General features: G+C 40.0%; 1 protein-coding gene across 1 annotated transcript; it reads right to left on the reverse strand.

Moving 5' to 3' along the window:
* Positions 1-1,074: 1,074 nt before the first annotated feature.
* LOC131240742 (uncharacterized) lies at positions 1,075-9,510 on the reverse strand. The gene is made up of 7 exons (XM_058239178.1): positions 9,196-9,510; positions 9,048-9,114; positions 5,514-5,560; positions 3,961-4,048; positions 3,413-3,546; positions 3,243-3,341; positions 1,075-1,399 (listed from the first exon to the last, which is right to left on the reverse strand). Exons 1-7 carry the CDS (start codon positions 9,415-9,417, stop codon positions 1,316-1,318), a joined length of 741 nt encoding a protein of 246 aa, XP_058095161.1. The 5' UTR covers positions 9,418-9,510; the 3' UTR covers positions 1,075-1,315.
* Between the last annotated feature and the right edge of the window lie 4,833 nt (positions 9,511-14,343).

Raw genomic sequence — 14,343 nt, forward strand, 5'->3', positions numbered from 1 at the left:
GTAAGATATTTTACGTGCCTGTGTATCATCCATCACACACTGGCAGAGTTTCAAAGTTCTCTTGAGAACTAATAAAATGCATCAACACAGGCCTAACTCATTTACCGTTGTAGAAAAGGGAACTTGGGCTAAGCCGCCTTGGCAGGCCCTAGGTCCGGTTATTAGCTCACAAATGGGCTAGGATATCCTCAGCCCGGCCAAGTTCACTAGAGCTGTTTAGAGTCTTATCCCACTCCCTACCTAAATCACGTTCAGCCCTCCACCCTAGACATGGCCCACTGGTTCGATGATGCGACTATGTCCAACGGTCACTGCCTTCTTTGCAAAATGGCATCCAAGCTGGACGATCCTGACCACTGGCTCCCAGATGGGATATTGATGCTCTGCCAAAGTGTGATGGATGATACACAAGCACAGGAAAAGAAAATAAAAGATGCATAATGCTTACACCCCTACTGCAAATGTTCCTACCAGAACATGCATTGATACATAAAATTATTCACATCCTGCTACCAAATAAGAAAAATAGATGCCACAGATAAAATTTAGCTAGTTACAATCTCTTGGTGAGATCTATGGTAAGCTCCTCCACTGAGGATGCGTTCGGTTTCACCAATTATCATGATATTTCATGATTGATCAGTTGAATTTGGTGCAAATTATCATGAAATTTCACGATATTAGGTGCAACCAAATGCACCCTAAAAGGCATCTCTATATCAGATTGTCAGCAAATGTTAGATTTCTACCATTAGCCTTAGGGGTCCTTGGGACATATCTCCTGCAAAAGAGGTTTCCGCAAGTCCCTTTTTTCTCAGTCAAAATTTTCACTGCGAGTGAGCTTTTTAGTGCACATTTCAACGAGTGGGGGCAAAACAGGGATTTGCAAAAGTTCATCCAAACACAGAAGGCAAAATGGAGTTTTGACTCAAAACGGCAACCCTCGTGAGGGTGCGTCCGATGGGCCCTTAACATTGTAACTGAAACTATGATTGAGATGGGCACATGGAAACATCAATGCAATAAAGAAGTTTATCGTAGATGGGAAAGAATTGATGAGCTCACAAGACTTCATTTCTGGAATTCTTAAGCAATTAGCTATTCCATTGTATAAAATTCAGAAGGCAGACATCCATGCAGTTAATAATTGTAAAAAAGGCTATGATTAAAGGGAATTAAAGTCAAGATATCAATTTTGATCATAACTTTATGGGAGAGTACAAAGATATTAGCATTTAATAATTTGCACGATTACGATGGTAGAGAGGTGAAGGAACATGCCATCCTCTTAAAACCACTAGTAGAAAGTTGAAGATTACTTGCTTTCTGCTTTCTTAGGATACTCCCTTGCCCCAAATATTGTTGATCCGACTCTGACATTTGTACTCCCCATTTCAATCTGCAGAAAACCGTTGTATACAAAATGTCAATGTATGTTACTTGTATATACTGCACTACTACTCTGTCATATACATTTAGGGTTGTTAGCAGGTTGGGTTCAGGAAGGACACTGCTGTACCAGTATCAGGAGTCAGGACCCAATTAAGGGAATTGGATCTAGGTTCTGTTTGGTTCAGATAACGACACCATATATGAGGTACTGAATCCAAATCTGATTGTGTTTGGGTATTCAGCGAGTTCTTTGCCTAATTTCAAGCATGAAATAGTATTCGAAATGGGGTTTGGATCTGGAATCAATACTGGAGCCAGTCTTGGGTAGGGATCTGGATTCGTGTCTTTACAAGAAACATGCTTTTTGTGCGAGTTTTAGACAATAAATATAATTATTTTTTTGAAAGAGAATGAATTTTATTCAAAAGGCACAGTCATATAACAACAGAGAAAAATAAAGTACAACAACTGGACCACCAGCGGCCACAAGCTCAAAGCTCCCACTCCCTTCGAAGCAAAAAAACCTTCGCAACTATCACCAAGAGGGGAGCTACAATTCTTAAAGCAGCGACCATTACTCTCCCCCCAAATGGACCAAAGGCCCGCGAGCAAAGCAAGCCGCCGCTTCGATCTACCGCTAGAACTAGACCCACCTTCATGACGGGCAAGAAAAAAAAGTCCCTTCATAGACTTGGCATAAAAGGATAGGATACGGACCCACGCATCCCAAGCAAAGGGGCAATGGATAAAAAAGTTGCTCCCCATTTCCGCATCCCTCTTGGAAAGGAGACAAACGTTCAGCAACACCATCCTTCTCTTGCATGAGTCATCGATGGTTAACACCCTGTGGTGCCCAGCCAGCCATGCAAAGGCGGCACCTTGGGAGGAGCACTGTAACGCCAAACAAGCCCGATATGGTTTGCACTACAGTTCAAGCCCGGGGGAGGTATCGAGCCACAAAAAGAATGGATGGAGAAGCCCCCAGATTGGTCTCTAAGCCAAAAAAGAGAATCGATATCACCCGGAGATGGAAACAATCCTTCCAGGCAAGAGAGAAGCCGCACCAATTCATCTACTTCATTGTCCATAAGGTGGCGCCTACGGTGGGGAAGCCAAACCCCACTAGAGAAGCATCAAACTACTGATATGTCCGCAAAAGGACACAACCTTGCCAAATTGGGGAACTCTAACAGGAGAAAAACATCCCCACACCATAAATCATCCCAAAATCTAATTCTTTCCCCATCTCCGACTAAGAACCCAATCCCTTTGAAGACTTTAGGCACCCTCTTAGCAATTGATAAAACTAAAATAGTACCTGATTGGACCCCATTCCTAATAGATTAGAATCTAGTTGACACATATCACACCAGATTATTAATTGGCGCTGCAATCTAGATCCAGATTGAATTAAATCGGGTTGGAATTGGGATCCTATGGATCCAGGCAACCATTGACAGCCCTACATACATTTCCTGATGAAAAATATACAATGGCTGATCGATCTTTTTTTCTGCACAACAAAAGGTACATGTGGTTTCCACCAGGTGATCCAAATTATTCATATGGTAGGAGTAGAACCCATGGTAGATGAGATACGCTCCCAAAATCTCCCCATCAGAGGATCATAGCCATCAGGTTTGGCCCCATTAAATGAGGAACATTGAATCATCTATCTTCATTAGATGAGTGGGATCATCTGATAGGGAAGATAAAAGGCCATAGCCCATTACATGAGAGCACACTATATCAGTGGCTTTGGTTACATAAATGTAGGCCTCATCAGTAATATTGCTGGATCAAACATAAGAAAACACTGCTTCTCTCATTCAAACAACATATTCCCTTACCGCTTGCTCAAAGTCAGCAGACATGCCCATTGACAGCTCACACTCCTCTTCACTTATTCCAAGTGCCTTGCAGACTTCAATCCTACACTCAGACAATGCCTATTTCTCCAACCATTAGAATATTCAGTAAAATCAAACAACTGACTGACTGACGGTTCCAGCAGCTTCACCTTGAAATTCTCAGGAGTTGATGAGTAATCAAGCATTCCTATTGTCATTAGGCCAGAAAACTCGAGGTTTGGGCACCCCAGCTTAACGTGTTTAGCCAGTTCTACACAACCTGAGGGATCAACACCAGATTTTGCTGCAATTGAAACAATCGTTCCATTAATTGATTAACCTCCACACATGCTATGTGATGCAATAGTTATAGGAGACAACAAACATATCTAAACTCTAAAATGTTACAGAAGGCCACTAAACAACCCGAATCAAACCAGAGTTTTTAATGCTAAGAACTTTCATTCTAATTCAGAAACATTGAATACAGGCATGTTGAAATGAAAGCGAGAATAAAGGGACGAAAAAATAATAATAATAACTCAACGGGGCTGAAGCATAAGCAAGGAATGATTGCATGACTTCAACAGAGCAAACAAATGGAAAAGAAAATAAGATTTACTTATTTTAGTGAATTCTGTTGCTGATATTATTTTAAAGACCAACTGAACATCACTGCAGATATGAACACAAACGATTTTTCCTCTTTCCTACTCACATGCTTCCCCACTGGTATTAACTTGGACTAAAACTTTCAGAGGCTTTCTTCCAATGCTTGCAACAGCACGATCAAGATGATTTGCAATCTGCATGGGGACACAAGGCAGGGTGACACTGCTACCGTGAGTAGCAACAAAAGTAGATAAAAACTGGGCAGGTTGTTACAAGAGCAGTTCATTAATCTTTCTATACGATGACACTTTTTAATAAAGAAAAGGGAGGTAAGTTTCTACATGAAGCAAGCCAAGATAGTCTGCAAATGCAAATTACAGGTTGAAAACAGCAAGCTAGGTATAAGTCAAAGTGAGTATACAGGTTAAGTAACACAAAATTACTCAAGTGAAGAACAATGAGTAAAAACAAGCAACAGGTCAAGCAATAAACAGTCAGACTTGCAGCAGAGAAAACATTAGCATTGATCAAGAGCTACAGAAGGCTTGCTAGCCCCATATGCACCCTCTCTTCATGCACCTATACACACAGCCTCTGTGCAAACCTGGCCAGGGGGTGTGCAAACCTGGCAAGGGCATGGGACATCTGAGCATACTGAATGCAAAAATAGGCCGAGCTATGCACATTCAGTGTGGATAGATGGCAAGTGTTTTAAACAGTTCATTCTTTTCAGCAGAGGTGGCCCACCTAATGAGTGAACCAACCTCATCTTTTCATATGGTCATTTTCCTGATGGGGGCAACCTTATGCACCACTCAGATATCCCACACGCTTGCCAGGTTGGTGCAGTGGGCATGTGGAGAGGTTGCTGATGGGGCCAGTAAACATCAGAGCTATATTCCAGGTAAGGCAATTGCATTGGCAGAAAGATTAGCTCCCACTTAGAAAAGCAGGAATCAGATCCACTACTGCAAAGACCTTCTGATAGCAAATTCAACAAAATGTGGATCAGCTTATAATCCATGAAATGACCTAGTCACAGTTTGAGCATCTAAAAATATACAGCGGGCAAGCAATACAGACAAGATTTCTGTACAGACAGAAACTGCATGTGTTTTTGTGTTACTTGTTCCCCATTTGTGTTTGGTTACTTGTACACCTAAAAGGACCCCATATAATGTTCCACTATGGCATGCGTAACTCAAAATGCAGTTGTAGCTTATCCACAAGTACAGGGTGTAAGCCAACATATGGAAGAAATTTCACCCAGCTGGTTAGTCTCCGTGACGGTTCTTTGACAACCTCGTATTTTCACTATTCTTAACCTAAATTTTGACAACTGTGCTTGAAGCCTGCAATTCTGCTGTTGAAGCTCTGTGCTGCTGTTAGGGTGTCAAGTTAAGAGTTCAAAACCTACAATCACTATCGCCCTAGATCTCAAACTAGCTTTGTTATGGAAAACCAGTTAAGAGTACCAGAGGGATATGGGGAGAATCCTCTGCCCATGCCTGTGCAGACTACTGCATATTTAGGGAAAGCATATAGTGGGTGCAAAAGAAATAAAGGCCAGTAGGCTATGTTGCACAGAAATTTTCAAGAGCAATGATAAAGAGTACCAGAAGTTATGTAAATACAACGATCTTTTGCTTAAATGTTTACCTTCTCATCATCCACACTCTCGACCATTTCAAGATTGGGGACAGCAGCTGCATAATTGGTAAATACAGAGAGACATCCATTAAACAGAAATCCAATCGCAAGTACAAGATGAAATGAAAAGACCTAGCCTCAAAAATGGAGCATAATGGTTATCAAGAAAATGCCAAGATTATGCACAACCAAAGGCAAGAAGAAATATAAAAAAGGCTATAGCAGATGTAAAGGAATGGGAGGCTGCCTTATAGGCTTGTAGCAGTAGGGTAGTTTTTGCTTGGTTTTGTCTTTTTTCCTTTTTCCTTTTTGTATATTGTATTCTTTTGCCTTCGGCCCACCAATAATAAATCATCGCCTTTCAAAAAGATGAACATATATAATTGTAAAATATGTGTAACTATTCACTGGACAAAATAATCTCCCAACCTTGACAACACACAAGAAGAGATGTGTGTTTGTGTGCATTTAAGCGATAAAGGAGTGTAAAATAATAACAGAACGCAAACAGATCATCTCAGAACAAGGAAGCGAAACTCCAACTTCATTTGAGCTTCTCTACATATGAAAACCCCAAGTTAGACTATGCTACTTTCCTACACATTTGAACACCTATGCTACATTAAAAATGAATAAATTTACAGATTATGGTTAGCTACTTCCGTGCGAGCAAATTCAAGAAGATTTAGTTCACTCCCAAGTGCCAGATGGATGGGCAATTGGGCATCCATATTGTATCACTAGTTCATCATCATCATAGCCTTGTCCAAGGCTCCGAGCAATCTGGATCAGCTTTACGAATCCTGTTTCACCTGTTATTGTATCCTTAGTAAAAGGTACTAATGCCCAATATTTTCTCTCTGGGGTGAATGAGATGCCTATGTTAATGATGCCAACTATAGTCACTGAAATTATGGTCATGAAACTCATAGACAAGGTGGTTGAAATGAAGAATTGGTGATGAGACCAATGAAGAGGAGTTCCATAGTTTTAGAGTTGATAGTAGCAGTCTTAGGAGACTTCAGACTTTGAGTTGATGCTCCTAGGACAGACAATGTCTGGTTTCCTTGAGCTTTTCATCATTCTTCCATTCTCCTTTCAATAGAGTTAGGCTTGTAGTTGGGTTGGAGTTAGGTCACCCATAGTTCTGTTTAGTAGACAGTTTGTACCTTTGATGAAGGCTTCACATGTGTCCAATGCATACAATCTACATGCCACCACATGTGCTGGCATGGTAGACAGGTGCAATATCCAAGCCAGATGTCCAGCCCAAAAATAAATCCGGTCACTCAGCAAGTGGGCCGTGATATTAGAAACAGATGGGTGGGTTAGAAACCACCAGCTAAGTTCTACTTGGCTGTTTTTTTTTTTTGTGAACTGTGTCCCACCTGATTCTAGAGGACCAACCTGATTCTTGGGTCAGAGTATCTACACTGTGGTACCCCTGGACGGATGGTTTGGATCCCGTGCCTATGTTTTAGGCTGGCAGATGTGCAGCATGCACATGGGCTGACTCGTACACACATGTAGGCTTACAAATGCTCATATCTGTGTGTACATACACAATTTGATAATAAAAAACCAATGATAAATGCATTGGTCGTTACAGATTTACCATCGTTAATTTCCTGTAAATTGTGACACAAAGAACTCAATTTGAATTTAGCATTATTACAAAGTTACATCAGCAATGTGTGCATGTTGTGGCGGGCTCAACACTAACCTGATTGGCCAAATCTAAAATTTTGGTCGTGTCAGGTCAGGTTGGGCTTGGAAATCCTCAACCCAACCCCGGGTCACATTGGGCTCAGGTTGAGGCCCCAGGGCAACCTGAACCCAACCCTATATTACAAGTATACTATAAATTATTATATTAAATGTATGCATAGCATAAGATACAAAATTACTAATATTGGTAGAGTGTACTATCCAATCCAACCTGACCCAAGATGGGTTTAGGTTTTGGGATATAGTACATCGGGCAGGCCTCAGGTTGGGGAGCTCAAGTCAGGTCTCAGGTTGTGCCAAGTCACAGGTTGACCCCCAACTTGAAGTAGGGGTGGGCTCGGGTTGATCCTCAACTCAACTTGGCCCACCCAAGTTGCACCCCTATATGTATGCATTTCATTTCACATTTATGTGCTAATGTGGGCTTTAAGATTTCACCAACTTCCACAATTTCCAAATTTTCCCAATTCTCCATTTCTTTGAAAATTCCTTATATTTACTAAAATAACAAAATAACATGCTCAAGTTAATTTGGTAACAAATTCATTCCGATGTGTTTCTCAATTTGGTAACTGTTGCAAGAATCTTGCCAATGGGAGTGCTGGAATCGCGGTTATTAGCCTTAGGAGACAAGTCAGACATATTTTTGTCCCTGCACTTTTTTTTTTCCTTCTTTTTCTACCTCTACATTGTCTATTATAATGTATTATCACTTGAAGATTTTCTTCTCAAAGTATGCTACTTAATGTAAATACCAACGGAAGACTCCTCACTTCGCATGAATTGTGTGAGAGTACCAAACACAACTGTACTTAGCAGCTAATTCCATAAATAGTTACCAAACGTTCTCAAAGTTTCCAGTTCTGGGAAAGTACTTTAGATGAATAGGACTCCAAATTCCTAATAAGAAGGATTTCCATGCAAATTACAAAATTGCATGAGATTACAGTTTAGAACCCATTTCAATCCTTGAAAGCATCCAAGATTGGGCAAACTTCACAAACTTAGGCTGCATTGGATGCAAGCATGCATAGAATTGCAAGCAATCAATTTAACCAAGCAGAGGGTGACAATAGATTAGTCATATTTCCTAGTACTCATAACGAGAAAATAGCCCTTGAATTGCAACACCGTTTCTTCCAAGTCCAATTTGGAAGTACAGAAACTGCAATTAGAGCCCATCGCTCGATGGGAAGGCCTGAGGAAGATAATGACAACCGAGTTATTTCCACTTTCTTAGGCCCTGTTTGGTTGCCACTTCAAAATTATTTCATATCCATTATAGTAAACATTAATTATGTGTTGGAGATCATAGCTATGTATCGGAGATCATAGCTTATATAAAAAAAAGGTGACCAAGATTATTCTTAATCCTTACCAAAAATCTCTAATACATATTACTATTAGTTAAAACGATATGAACTAATTTTAAGTAGCAACCAAACAGGGCCTTAGATTAATAATAGCAATTCAATTCGATAGTGCATTCCTTAATTGCATTATTGGCTGAAAACGCATATACTCAAGGAGTTCGATAGCAATTCACACAAAAAGCAACCGAAGAGGTGAATTGCAGACAAGATGGTACACATGCAAAAGATCCGTGCCAATCATTAGGTGTGGCCTACAGCGAACAGGCACCGGCGAATAAATCAGGCCAATCCATTTATTACCTAGGCCCCCACTCATACAAGGAAAGCGAATGGTCAGAAAGAAAATGCCAACGGCATGTTCTCATAAAGCAACACCTAGTACATGAATCGGATCTCGCACACGTGTGCACTATTAGCACGTACTTATGAGGGATACACATACCAATAAGGGATTTGGCTTTGTTGCTCTGCAAGTGCCCGATGAAATGCCATTCGATATCTGCAGGAAGCTGCAAAAGAGGGAGGCGAGCTGCTTCGACGGAAATAAGAAATGAAAGTCGATATGTAGAATTTCAAGAAGAGGAAATTACCTGAGGGGCCTTATCAACGAGCTCTTGCACGTAATTCTCGCCAAAGCATCGGTGGCCAGCGTCGTAGACCTGTCGGACGAGGGAGACGGGCTTCGTTTTGCTGACAGCCACCACCCTAACTCGCTCGGCAGGCCTTCCTGACCTCTCCGCTGCCTGGTGGGCTCGTTGTAGCACCGAGCGAAGGGCCGTTACAGCAGCGCTCTCCATGGCCGGTGCGGCCATCCAACTGTTGTGAATTTGGTCCGCGTCGTGTGGGGCTGCGGGCCGCTTAGGCTATTTGGAATTCGATTCGGATTTATTTCCTGCGTAGGCTACTTTGCGAGTTCTGTACGATTTATACGGAGTGGCTCGGACAGTCTGGCAGGGTCATAGATGATACTCAGGTACTTGGAAATTGCATTCTTGACATACGATTAATTTAAAATAAGCCGTCTAACTTATGCATCCCATTTTAGATGTGTCATGGGCCAAAAATAAGATTATTTGATTACTTTGATAGTGGAGATTGGTAGACATTCATTGGGTTGTGACAAATGAAAAACTCTTGATGATCCTATTTAATTAAAGTCACATGCAATGTTTTTAAGTACCGGTGATATTCGTCAATATATCTCAAAATATATCTTGTACTATACTCGCAAGATATGAAATGCATAAGTAGGAAAATATATTTCACATATTAGATTTGCTGAGAATTTTTTATTTATGAATTTTTTTTCTCTTTAAATCATGTTAAATTAGTGTTCGATTATCATAATTTTTCATATTTTATATAAAAATTATAAACTATAAGTTTTAATTTTGGAATTTGAAAAGGATGATTGAATTATGAAAAAAATTTTAAAAAAATTCAAATTCTCACAAATTGATTGCAACCGACCCAAAAAGCCAAAAGAATCAAACATATATATATATATATATATATATATATATATATATATATATATATATATATATATATATATATATATATATATATATATATATATATATATATATACTTGAACCCTCGAACCCTTGACTGGGCGTTGAAACTCTGGAGAGTCTACCCCACATTTTTTTAACATTTTATAAACTATATGAATATAATTTGAATGTACCTACATTAATCTATTAAATAATGAATAAATTAAGATCCCAAACAATTTATATATATATATATATATATATATATACATGCTTTTATTTTTTATAATATTTTGATTTATAATTGTGCATGATGTCTTGTTGGGTATTTGAGCTGCAGAATCACACAAATCTAAATTTAGGATAGCAATCCAATAACGTCAAGCAACCACAAGAGAACACAAAGTTTTAATGTAGAAAACCTTTACAGGAAAAAACCACGGCACAAAGCAACAGAAATCCACTATGAAATAGAAATTACAAGAGAGAAGACTTATCCAATTCGAACAACCTCGAATCTCACCCTTGTTACACCCTTTGATAACCCTAGAACCCTTTAGGAACCCTTGGAAAATTTTTAGAACGCTTTAAAATACCTTAAAATAGCCCTAAGGACCCTTATTTTTAGTTTAAGAAACTCCACTTACGCACCTAATTCGGAAAAGTCTGAAAATCGCCTCAAATTTACGCAGTCCGCGCAAGATCTGCGTAACCTCGACTGGTTAAGGGACCCCCTCAACCGGTCGAGCGGCTCGGACACCAAAAACATGTGCTCGCTGAACTTTGAGTTGAGTAGTGCTCGACAAGTTGAGCAGCTCCCTTGACTGGTTAAGCCTGACCCTCAACCGGTCGAGCAACACCAAAAAATTAGATTGAAGGCTTATGATAACAATCTCTACCAAGTCTTCAATCTTCAACCTTGTAGCTCCTTGACCTTTTCTCTTATCTCTTCATTGCATCATAGCTTCAATCAACGCTTCTCGTACACACTCCGTCCTTCTTTTAAGCCATCGCCAAGCCCAGAGAAGTTGCACAGAACTTTTAACTTCTCTGTAGGAACAACCTTGGTGAGTATGTCTGTTGGATTCATACTAGTGTAAATCTTTTCCAGTGTGACGCCTCCTTCCTCAAGCACCAGTCGGATAAAAGTGGTGACGAACATCAATGTGTTTAGTATGTGAGTGATAAACAGAATTTTTAGTCAAATTGATAGCGCTCTTGCTATCATTGTTAACCTGCACAGCCTCCTGCTGAAGTCTCAACTGATTTATCATGCCTCTGAGCCAAACATCTTTTTTAAACGTTTCCGTCACTAACATATATTCTGCTTCAGTCGTGGAAAGAGCTACCATGGACTGAAGCTTTGATATCTAATTAATTGCTCCACCCGCTAATACAAACGAGTATCTTGAAGTAGACTTCTTCGAATCTATACTACCTGCGTATTCAGAATCCACATATCCTATCAACTTTGTCTTTGTCTTTTCAAAAGTTAAGACGTAGTCTTTCGTACCTTGAATATATCAAAGTAGTCATTTCACTGCTTCCCAATGTTGCTTGCCGGAATTTGACATGTATCTGCTCATAACACTGACTGCTTGTGAAATACCTGGTCTCGTACAAACCATGACATACATTAAACTGCCAACTGCATTCGAATAGGGCACATAAAATAACCTGCTTTTCCTCATTGGATTTAGGACATTGTTCTGAGGAAAGCTTAAAGTGAGCCTTATGGGGAACGCTCACCGGCTTTGCCTGATCCATCTCATACTTGATTAATACCTTTTTAAGGTATTCTGCTTGTGATAACCAAAGCCTGCTCATCTTCCTATCTTTATAAATATCTATGCCGAGAACCCTCTTTGAAGCCCCCAGATCTTTCATCTTAAATGTCCTTGATAACTGAGTCTTCAATATGTTGATTTCAGACATATCATGACAGGTAATCAACATATCATCAACATACAGTATTAGGATAATGAATTTTCCATCACTCAGTGTCTTGTAATAGATACAATGATCGTATTCACTCCGAGTAAATTTCTAACTCGCCATGAAAGAATCAAAATTTTTATAGCACTACCTAGGCGGCTGTTTCAGGCCGTATAACGACCTCATTAACCTGCAAACATTTTTCTCTCCCCCTTTAACTTCGTAGCCCTATGGTTGCTTCATGTAGATCAACTTTTCCAATTCTCCGTGCAGGAATGCAGTCTTCACATCCATCTGTTCCAGCTTAAGATCGAATTGGGCAACCAGTGCTAACACAAATCTGATAGATACCTGCTTAACTACCGGCGTGAATATCTCTGTGAAGTCAATTCATTCTCTTTGAGCATAACCCTTCGCTACTAACCTTATTTTGTATCTATCTGTTTCCTTTTTAATAACTACTTGCATCCGATCGCTTTTCGGCCCATGAGAAGCTCCACCAGCTCCCACTTTTCTGCATCAGGCTCATCAAGAGCCTCCTAAATAGTAAACGGGTCCCCCTTATCTGTAATGAGGGCATGTGCAATATTAGAGTCGTCCATGTATCTTGCCGGTAACCTGCGATCACGCGGTGGATTCCTTCTCACAGGTGGCTGCTTCACCTGATCCTGTACCTCTGTCTTCGCATTTGTCTCTGCCTGAGTATTATCTGTGTCAATCTAGATGTTTACGATCACCCTTTCTAGTTCATTTTGCTCATTTTGATCATTCTTGTGAATATAGAGAGCTTTCATCGAATCTGATGTCACAGCTAGTGATGACCTTGCATGTGACCTTGTCGAATAACCTGTAACCTTTCACACCAATGTCATAGCTAACAAAGATATACTTTTTGGCCCTATGGTCTATCTTATCTCTCTCAACTAATGATACATAAGAGTAAGCCTTACAACCAAATATGCGTAGGTCTGAGTAGTCGATTTTTTGACCACTCCATACTTTCTCTGGGTTTTTACATTCAATTGTCGTTGAAGAAGACCGGTTCACCAAATAACAAGCCGTGTTAACGGCCTCAGTCCATAGGTCATTGCCTAACGCAGCATTACTTAACATGCATCTGGCCATCTCCATGAGAGTCCGATTCATTCGCTCAGCCACACCGTTTTGCTCGAGCGTGTGGCGCACTGTATTATGCTTAATGATCCATTCATCTTTGCAATAATCATTAAACTCAGTGGAAGTAAATTCTCCACCATTGTCAGTCCTTAAAACCTTTATTTTTTACCTTGACTGTTTTTGTAACATTGTCTTCCATTACTTGAATATGGTGAAAACTTCAGATTTACGTTTCATGAAGTAAACCTAAAATTTTATGGAGTAGTCGTTAATGAATGAAACAACTATGATGACCCCCTAATGGAAACCTCTAGTGATGGCCTCCATATGTCAAAGTGCACATAATTAAGCACTCTCTTACAAACATGTTTTCCAGATTTAAAAGATAGTCTAGATTGTTTACCATATATACAATGCTCGCATATATCTAAATCAGAATTTTTAACAGCTGAAATCAAACATTAATCAGAAAGTACCTTCATGCCTCGCTCGCTCATGTGGCCCAGACGAGCATGCCACATACGTAGAGACGTGGAGTCTGCAATAGTTGCTGCCGCTCCACCTACTGAAGTGCTCCTAATCAACCTGTAAAGGTTTCCGTGCCTCTACGCTCTCATAACCACAAGTGCCCATTTTGAAACTTTAATGACACCGTTAATATCGGTGAACTTGCACCTTATAGCCTCGAGTGCATCGTGAGAAATCAGACTTTTCTTTATATTAGGAACGTGCCTGATGTCAGTCAATGTACGCTCCATCCCATCAAACATCTTGATGCTCACTGTACTAATAATCACAACATTACAGGCATTGTCATTGCCCCATAAAAACTTGTCATTCGCATTCCTTGTAACTAGTAAACCAACTTCAATGAGAAGTCATGTGATAAGATGCTCATGTGTCAAGTATCCACTCGTTTTTATGATTGTTGTGTAAGTGACCAATCATGGAAACAGACATAACATCACCACCACTTGATTTTTCATCAGATGTGACCACATTGGCCTTCTTGGAAGAAGCCGTTGAATTTTCTTTCTTTGTTTTAAGATTTCTACAGTCCTTCTTCATATGTCCAGACAGGCCACAATTCTAACACTTTAATTTTCCTTTGCCGTTACCCTTGGATTTGGATCTAGATCTTGAGGATCCTGTACCTCGCTTAAAATCTTTGCCCCTCGTAATCAGTGCATC

The sequence above is a fragment of the Magnolia sinica genome, chromosome 3 (genome assembly GCF_029962835.1).
Source record: "Magnolia sinica isolate HGM2019 chromosome 3, MsV1, whole genome shotgun sequence".
In the NCBI taxonomy this organism is placed as follows: domain Eukaryota; kingdom Viridiplantae; phylum Streptophyta; class Magnoliopsida; order Magnoliales; family Magnoliaceae; genus Magnolia; species Magnolia sinica.

What these genes read in the sequence shown, in the direction of transcription:
- LOC131240742 (XM_058239178.1), bottom strand. Translation starts at nt 9,417, where the DNA reads ATGGCCGCACCGGCCATGGAGAGCGCTGCTGTAACGGCCCTTCGCTCG. An exon ending in CAAAGCCAAATCCCTTATTG is followed by an intron (nt 5,561 to 9,047) that starts GTATGTGTATCC and finishes CCAATTATGCAG; the next exon opens with CTGCTGTCCCCAATCTTGAA. An exon ending in CAACTCCTGAGAATTTCAAG is followed by an intron (nt 3,342 to 3,412) that starts GTGAAGCTGCTG and finishes TTGGAGAAATAG; the next exon opens with GCATTGTCTGAGTGTAGGAT.